Below are 9,822 nucleotides of genomic sequence, written 5' to 3'. Positions count from 1 at the left end.
GTTTAAAAAGAAAAGAAAAAAATGCATAATATTTAATTCATACTTGATCAGACTAAACTTTTTAGGGTACTGTCGTAAATCGGGAATTAAGATTTATGCATGTAGGATCACTTGAAATTACACGTACAGTCCCTTTAATAATATAAATACAATACAGGATAAAATTAGACGGCAAACCGGGACAGTATACAAATAATTCATCACCTATTTGTGATATTATTGCGATTAAAAACCAATTAAAAAAACGTAAACATTTTTATTTACTTTCTATTCAAGTTATGAATTGACATTTATTTCATAATATGAAATCACAGTGACTCATATAAAACTGCTTTTATTTTTTAAGTTAATTTGACCTCAGTATTCGTTACAAAAAAAAATGAATAAAAAAGTTCAACCACACAATAAGAAATTTTTATTTTCATTTGTAGGAGCTGCATTGAGTTTAATTCACCTAATTTTGCATCAGTTAAAAAAAAATAAAAAATTTAGATTAAGATATCAATGTGTTTTTTACTGTTTATTTTCATGTCTGATTCTCTGCTAAAGTAAATTGCACATTTCTTGCTTCAGAAAAATGAAGAACTGATCAGAGTGAAAAACTTGTTAAGCTAGAAAAACGACGTTATCTTCCATATTATTGATCAGAATTGGGCATGCCTGCATGCCTTTAAAATTAAAGCAACTGAAGTTCCTTTAACATTTAAGTACAGAAGACTGATGCTGTTAAATAATACTAAAAACTACAAGGTTTAAGGTATAATAGAAAATGTATCAATTATTCAGCAACTACAGAAAGCGAGATATTTATGTATATATCTTGGTGGTCGGAATGGAATCTTTGAGACAAAACTTCTTCAAAACTTTTAAAACTAAGAATCTAGTTACAAAGTTTTAGAGTATGTTATTGTAATAACAGAATAATTTTTCTTTTTTCCTACGTAAATACTTACAACTTCTAGAAAAAAAACTATTAACTTTCATACATATATATACATTATACAATCAAGGTTATACATAGCTTCCAAGTAACATTTTTTATAAATAGGCAATTATAAAGAACTGCGAGAAGTTTGACTTCTATTTGTTTTTGCGAAAACTAACTAAACTTAGAGAAGGTTTATGGAATTAAAATAATTGAGTCTTTTTTCAATCTTTATACCCTTGCAACCTGATGGGATAAACATTTGTTATTTCAAACTTAGATTTTTTGATTCAACATAATTCATAGTAAAAAATAACTAGGGTCTACGACATTGGGTTGCAAAGATATAGATATTTTAAATTCAGAGTTTGTGGCAAAGTCTCAATTCCTTTGAACATTTTTGTTGGCCATAAGAAAAATAAGATCTAAGAGATCAGGGGCGCAGCTATGGATTTCCAAGGGATTAAAATATTCAAGTTCAATAAAGAAAAATAAGGTAAGAAACGGAAAAATAAGGCAAGAAACGGAAAAATAAGGCAAGAAACGGAAAAAAACTTGTTAAGTTACTCTTTGTTGGGCAAAATAGTATTAGTTCAGATGGAGGAAAACTCATCGTTCATCTTCCCCGTCTAAATTTTTCTTTTCTCCAAGGATCTGAATGGGTAAATGAATATAAACCTACCAGACATGTTTAGATTAATCCCTTGAATTTTCAAACTTAGATTTTTTTATCCAGAGAAATTATAGTTTGAAAAGTCAATGGTCTAGTCTACGACATCGGGTTAGAAAGATATGGGATTAGAAAATAAATTATATATATGTATTTATATAATGATATAATCAGAGTGTGTGGCAAAAACTGAATTCAGTTAGAATTATAATTTTCTAAATGTAAAATATTTTCTTAAAAGTTTAGAAGAATGGTTATAGCGTATCCAAAGTCATTTTATCCCCGAATCTGCCAACTGTAAACAAAAGCATTAATCTATAAAAAGTGTAACAATATAAATATTGAGTAATGTGCTGTATAAAAACCAGGGTTGAGAGAAATCATAAATTATATTGGTAAATCTAGGTCAATACAGAAACAACCAGTTTATCTATCTATCTATCTACATATTAAAAAATATGTTTATTTCTGTCTATCTATCTATCTCTCTATTCGTCCTTTAATTGCATTTTTTAACCATCAGAAAACACTACCTTAAAAATTTTCCTTGATAAATATCGACTTGTTCGATTTAGATTCAATTATTTTACTTGTAATTAAACCTGTTTCTAACGGCTCGCTTATCGGACAGTTACCAAAGGAATTGAATAAACCCTTTTTTAAACCCTATTTTTACAAAGGTCTTCCCAAAGTTTAAACTACTAAAAAATAAACTCTATTTATTGATCTCTATAATCATGTTGAATCTGATCAACTCTACTACTCTGTCTTAAACTCTCTCATAGCTATCCAACCTTTGCAACTGTTGCAAGAATGGGTTAAGAACCCCTTTTTTTCAGGCGGCGCGCAAACCGGGCCTATCTGTATAAAAGAGTTCTTTACCTAATGAAACTATATTTATATATATATATACAAAACTATATTTATATATATATACAAAAATATATTTATATATATATATACAAAAATATAAAGCTTTAGTTCGTTGCAGAATTGAATCTTTGTTACGAATTTAGATTTTCTAATTATAATATGTACCCCAATTAGTATAGACGGCCTTGAAGTTTTAAACTATGAATTCTGTTAGATCAGTTTATCAAATCTGTCAGATTAAAAAATCACGTTTGTAACATCAAAGGTTAACTTTCGAGTCAAACCTTTTAAATCGCGGGCTCAAAATTGGGAATCGTTTTTCCTGTTTTATAAACATTTTGAACTGTTGGCTTTTAGAAGACTTTACAAAATCTTAGAAGTTCAACTTACTTTAAAAATGTATGCTTTTAATGTTTGTGCTTAAGCACTATAAATTACGCAATGCGTAATCTTCAAAACAGTTTAAAACGAATCTCAAGAAATGAAAAGACTGAAATTTATTTTTATAAAATAAGAAACTTACTTAATTTTTTTACCTTATAAAGTTTGGTTCATTATAAACACCAAATTTTCATAATGTAGATAAAAACTTGGACGATTTTTTAAATCTTGCGTTAACGAACGATTGGTTTTGCTTCGTTCAGACATAAACATTTTCTGTCAGAGTTAACATTAAGCTGCAGCTCAGTTTTAAACTTTGTAATAAAATATTTACAGAGTTCACATGTATTTATGGAGCTTCCTTAAAGCCAAAGAATATTAAAAAATCGAATGAAAAACTATAATGTCTTTCTCAGTTGCATCTACATAATTTTAGAAGTTTGCCCCTTCATCTCTGTTTAATATAAATTCTGCGTGCAAACTTGCAATATAAACAGTGCACACATTCTAATTCTAATTTGTATTGTGATATTTAAAACTGTTTCTTCTCATTTAGATCTGTTTTCGGTATTTTATATTAGCAAATCGAAAACAATGATACTCCAGGGGCGTATTCAGGAGTTTGTACAGGTGGGAGGGACTCTTCCACGGGGGCTCACCATCCGCTGAGGCCTGAAAACACCCTGAAATCCATAGATTTCACATGGTCCTGGGGGGGGGGCTGAAGATCCATAGCCCCCTCCCCTCCCTGATTTCAAACTCATACGTGTATGAAAAGAAAGAAAATGGAAAAAGCATATCCAAACCTAAATTCGTATTTTAATTTTTCAGATTTTATTTATGAACAATCAAGAACCTCATATGATTCCTTTTAGTAACAATCCCTTTCCAATGTCAGATTCTATCTTGTGAACAATCCTCTATTTATGAGACTATTCCAGGTTTTTACTTTATCATTATTCTGGTTGTATTCAAAGTGTAGGGTTGTATTGTTTAAACTACAAATATGCGTTGAAATTGAAACTCTCCTGGAATATTAATATCTTGTCTCTTCTTCATATTTTAACATGTTTAGTAAACAAATATATATTGAACAACTTTTTCATTTTACTATTCTTCCAGAGATTACAAATATATATTAAACCACTTTTTCATTTTACTATTCTTCCAGGGATTACAAATATATATTAAACCACTTTTTCATTATACTATTCTTCCAGTGATTACAAATATATATTAAACCACTTTTTCATTCTACTATTCTTCCAGAGATTACAAATATATATTAAACCACTTTTTCATTATACTATTCTTCCAGAGATTACAAATATATATTAAACCACTTTTTCATTGTACTTTTCTTCCAGAGATTACAAATATATATTTAACCACTTTTTCATTATACTATTCTTCCAGAGATTACAAATATATATTAAACCACTTTTTCATTATACTATTCTTCCAGAGATTACAAATATATATTAAACCACTTTTTCATTATACTATTCTTCCAGGGATTACAAATATAACTTAAACCACTTTTTCATTATACTATTCTTCCAGAGATTACAAATATATATTAAACCACTTTTTCATTGTACTTTTCTTCAGAGATTACAAATATATATTAAACCACATTTTCATTCTACTATTCTTCCAGGGATTATAAATATATATTAAACCACTTTTCATTCTACTATTCTTTCAGGGATTATAAATATATGCTAAACTACTTTTCATTCTACTATTCTTCCAGTGATTACAAATATATATTAAACCACTTTTCATTCTACTATTCTTCCAGGGATTACAAATATATATTAAACCACTTTTTCATTCTACTATTCTTACAGAGATTACAAATATATATTTAACCACTTTTTCGTTCTCTACTATTCTTCCAGAGATTACAAATAAATATTAAACCAATTTTTCATTCTACTACTCTTTTAGCGATTACAAATATATATCAAACCACTTTTCATTTTTCTTTTCTTCCAGAGATTACAAATATATATTATACCACTTTTTCATTCTACTATTCTTCCAGGGATTATAAATATATATTAAACCACTTTTCATTCTACTATTCTTCCAGAGATTACAAATACATATTAAACCACTCTTCATTCTACTATTCTTCCAGTGATTACAAATATATATTAAACCACTTTTTCATTCTACTATTCTTCCAGTGATTACAAATATATATTAAACCACTTTTCATTCTACTATTCTTCCAGGGATTTCAAATATATATTAAACCACTTTTTCATTCTACTATTCTTCCAGGGATTACAAATATATATTAAACCATTTTTTCATTCTACTATTCTTCCAAAGATTACAAATATATGCTAAACCTATATTAAAAATAAGTAACAAATTTGAAACCATTTCACCATTGTTTTCGAAAAGTTGTCTTTAACAAAAAATTTATTTTGAATCAAAAATCATTTTTGGGGAATTATGACCAAATTTTATCTTAGCAATAGAAATCTTAGTAAATAATCTGTGAGTAAAAACATAATATTTTTGAAAAAAGGGATAAATAATATAATTTGTAATAAAAATCTATACTTACGTAGAAATAAAGTTTTAAAACATAAAACTTAAAAATCATGAAAAATAAAAAAATGATTTATATGTACGTTGAAAATGAAAGATTGGAGATAATGACTGTAAGAACAAAAGATTAAATAAATGCTCTACAGTCGTCTCTGAAGTCTCATGGTAACCCTGTATATTTTACATATTATCAGCTGTACGAAGATATTATTATGAATATTATTTCCCATCTGAACCATTTTTTATCTTTAGAATATCTGAATATGAATCCCTCCATGAGTAAATAAACGTTTACTATTGTTAAACTCAAACTGAAATATATCCCTTGTCAGATTCTTCCTTAGTGGAGGGATCATTCACATACTTCCAGGGATCATTCACATCACTTCCAGGGATCATTCACATCACTTCCAGGGATCATTCACATCAGTTCCAGGGATCATTCACATCACTTCTAGGGATCATTCACATCACTTCAAGGGATCATTCACATCACTTCTAGGGATCATTCACATCACTTCCAGGGATCATTCACATTAATTCCATGGTTTATTCACATCAGATACGGGGATCATTCTCATCAGTTCCAGGGATCATTCACATCAGTTCTAGGGATCATTTATATCAGCTCCAGGGATCATTCATATCAGTTACAGGGATCATTCATATCAGGTTCTGGGATCATTCACATCAGTTCCAATGATTATTCATCATCAGTTCCAGGGATCATTCAAATTAATTCCATGGATTATTTACATCACTTCCAGGGATCATTCCCATCAGTTCCAGGGATCATTCACATCGGTTCCAGGGATCATTCACATCAGTTCCAGGGATCATTCACATTGCTTCCAGGGATCATTCACATCAGTTCCAGGGATCATTCACATTGTTTCCAGGGATCATTCACATCAGTTCCATGGATCATTCACATTGCTTCCATGGATCATTCACATTGCTTCCAGGGATCATTCACTTCACTTCCAGGGATCATTCACATCACTTCCATGGATTATTTAAATCACTTTCAGGGATCATTCACTTCAGTTCCATGGATTATTAACATCAGTTCCAGCGATCATTCTAATTAATTCTTGGGATCATTCACATCAGTTCCTGGGATCATTCAAATTAGTTCCAAGGATTATTCATCATCAGTTCCAGGGATCATTCATGTCAGTTCTAGGGACCATTCATTTGCAGCTCTATAGATCATTCATAAACAATTCCAGGGGTCATTTGCATAAGTGCCAGGCACTTTTTATGAACAGTTCAAGGGATAATTTATAAACAGTTCAAGGGATCATTTATGAACAGTTTAAGGGATCATTCAAATCGAAAAAATGCGAAATGAGACCTAACATTTTCGCATTTTTTCGCAACACTTTTCGTTGGGTGGAAACCCTAATGTTCAACAATTACGTACTCAATATCTGTTTATGTTTATGTTTATTTTAGGATTATTTTCAGGACTCCTGGCGAAGTACATAGAAAATTTCCGATTGTTGTCATGATATTCATATGGTTGCATATATCACATTAATATACAGAGTATATTATATTCAATAATTGCGAATATCCAGTGAATCAAGATTAAAAATAATGGACATTTATTTTTTTTTTTTTGGTAGAGTTGGAAAGGTATCAACCTGTGGGTAACAACAGTCTTGAGCACCCCCATGAGAATATCAGTTGCTAGAGTCCTTTCGTGAGCTTCGTCAAGCAATATAACCTACAACACAAATATTCAAGTATTAAACATCACTAACTAAATTTTCAGGATTTAGTCATAAAATATCCTTCAAATTAGAAAGAAGTTTAACCTAATCAAATGTAGTCAGATTTAATACGAGTACTGGTAAACTACCTGATAGTTCTCTAACATTGGATCACTCATAGCTTCTCTCAGCAACATACCATCAGTCATGTACTTGAGAAGAGTTCTAGGCCCAGAACAATCCTCAAACCTATATATCAACCATATTAAAAAAATGTGTATAAACTTTAAAAAATATGTTAAAAATTGTAATTTTTTATAAAATACCAATTTTATCCAATTTCCTCAAGACCAAGCGGTAATACCTGATAGAGTATGCCATCTCCTGATCTAGAGTTATTCCTGATAGAGTACCCAACCTCCTGATCTAGAGTTAATACCTGATAGAGTACCCAACCTCCTGATCTAGAGTTAATACCTGATAGAGTTTCCAATCTCCTGATCTAGAGTTAATACCTGATATAGTATCCAATCTCCTGATCTAGAGTTAATACCTGATAGAGTACCCAACCTCCTGACCTAAGGATACATCCATCTCTTCTGCTACTCTCTGCGCAACAGACATAGCTGCCACCTATACAAAATAAAATATAAATTTAATAAATCAGAATTCATTTCATCAAGCGAGAAATATTAATGAAAAATCCCTATTGGCAAGGTCTAATGAATGTATTTATAAATAACTTGTAACAAAATAGGTAGGTCGAAAAATAAAACTGGTTGAAGGATATTTAATACTTTTCACCCAAAACTTCATTTAGTTTTACCTAAAACCCCAACCCCAAATCAGCGAATACCCACATTAGCAAACTTCAGCTCACGTAAACATCTGGAGTTAACAATAAATTCCAAAAAGGGAGTAGATATATGATTTTTCAATCAAATATACACCCCGGCCCTGCCTACTACTTAGACTTGAGCACTTTAAACAGATTTTGCGTTCTTCTCAAAATATGTTTTTCAGCAATGGCTTTCATTTCTGTTTAGAGGTTGATCCCGTTATAAATCTTACTTACCCTCCTGGGTTGAGTACAGGCGACTGTCTTTTTCCCCATAGATTTAGAGAAATCTACACACCACTGGGGGATCTGGGTCGTCTTTCCAGAACCTAGAATATTTGGAGACCATTTGCTGTGCATTCATACCATAACTACTTTCAAAACAACGAGAGAGTAAAAGGTTCAGGAATTTTATCAACGGCAGCGTTTCGGATCCGGATCCGTATCAGGAAACGTTGATATGGATCTCGCAAATTTCAAATATATAAAGTATTCACAGAATCAAAAGTTACCTCGGATCCGGATCCGTATCAGAGTCAGGATCCGGATCCATCATCACGGATGCGGATCCGCGGATCCGCATCAAAATGATACGGATCCGAAACACTGATCAACGGGCAAAGAATAAACCCCTTTCCATTCCTTAACTTTCAGAGCTCTTTAAACAAATTTAATCCAGATGAGAAATAAATATGTAGACATTTTAATGTTTTGGTAAGGAGATTAGATTTTTCATTTAAATGAGATGAGGATATCAAAGTGAAGAGTTATCCAGAAAAAGTATTGCGTACTATAATATTCTTGATTTAAAAATAACCTGTTTCTCCGACTAAACAAATATTCTGGTGTCGAGCCAAGAGATCTAGAAACTTTTCCTGATAATCCCAGACAGGGAGCTGGCATCTTTTCCTGCAAATATTTATCTATTTGAGACATTGCTTATCTCCAGGAAATGAATGAGCCATTAAGAACTATCATAACAATAACCAAAAATTGCGGTTGTGAATTTGTCCCTTCATTAAATTTGGCTGATCTTTCCGAGTTTTCTTTTTTTGATGTAATTTTGTGTCGTTGATTCAAATAAATAGTGAAACGCTTTTGTATTCTAAATAGTTTTAACTCTAATTGAGTATTTTTTTTTTGATATTTTTCTGTTGTATTGAATTGGAACCGAATAAAATTTATATAATGATAGTATATAACTAAGTTCTGGAACCTAATTATCTAATTATTTTTTTAAAAAATTTATCAAACTAGGCTTTTAGGCGCTTCGAGTCCATCTATTTAAACTTTTAACTGTGGCTCTATCTGTAAGCATCTTCTTTTTGTACAATATAAAACACTAACAAAACAATTTTGCGGATTTAGTAAAAAAAAATTTCACGCATTTTCAAAATGTTACCAAAATTTAAAGACCTTTGGACACAAATTTTTGTAATTTTAAGCATTCATAAACCTTCCCTGGGGTCATACAGGTAGGTCATTTAACTATCAATAATATTAGTTAAATGCTAAGAACTTTAATTCGTACTTAAACATTCATTTTTCCTACTTTCAAAATTTTACCAAATAGGTAAAATTGGGATTAAGGCATATTAAAGTAAGGCAGAGGAGTGAGAAATCAAAAAAGGGCTAATTTAGATTTCCGGCAAGAAGTTAATTACCTGAAAAGTTCGAAATATCTGGGAGAAAAGGGCAGACCAGAGTGAGGATTCATCTTTAAACCAGGGCGGATATCCTCCTCACGGTTCCGTTTAGAGCTCACTAAACAACAAACATTCAAAACATATATTTATACTTAAAAGAGGAGAGGGCCAGAGAACAACTTTTGGACCCCCCCCCCCCCCCC

The 9,822-nt window shown here is 30.9% G+C and overlaps 1 protein-coding gene across 1 annotated transcript in view; it reads right to left on the bottom strand.

Annotated features, from left to right (window-relative positions):
* Positions 1-6,849: 6,849 nt before the first annotated feature.
* The window catches only part of LOC111715536 (pre-mRNA-splicing factor ATP-dependent RNA helicase DHX15), a 4,305-nt gene continuing 1,332 nt past the window's right edge, over positions 6,850-9,822 (bottom strand). The window contains exons 2-7 of the mRNA XM_023490879.1: positions 9,638-9,737; positions 8,791-8,882; positions 8,211-8,302; positions 7,689-7,768; positions 7,285-7,384; positions 6,850-7,149 (exon numbers count right to left, since the gene is read on the bottom strand). Coding sequence (XP_023346647.1) covers positions 6,952-7,149; positions 7,285-7,384; positions 7,689-7,768; positions 8,211-8,302; positions 8,791-8,882; positions 9,638-9,737 — 662 coding nt within the window. The 3' untranslated portion in view covers positions 6,850-6,951. The remainder of the gene's footprint in view (positions 7,150-7,284; positions 7,385-7,688; positions 7,769-8,210; positions 8,303-8,790; positions 8,883-9,637; positions 9,738-9,822) is intronic.

The sequence above is a fragment of the Eurytemora carolleeae genome, unplaced genomic scaffold (assembly GCF_000591075.1).
Source record: "Eurytemora carolleeae unplaced genomic scaffold, Eaff_2.0 scaffold14, whole genome shotgun sequence".
NCBI classification, from domain to species: domain Eukaryota; kingdom Metazoa; phylum Arthropoda; class Copepoda; order Calanoida; family Temoridae; genus Eurytemora; species Eurytemora carolleeae.
This window is presented reverse-complemented; position numbering and strand designations above follow the sequence as displayed.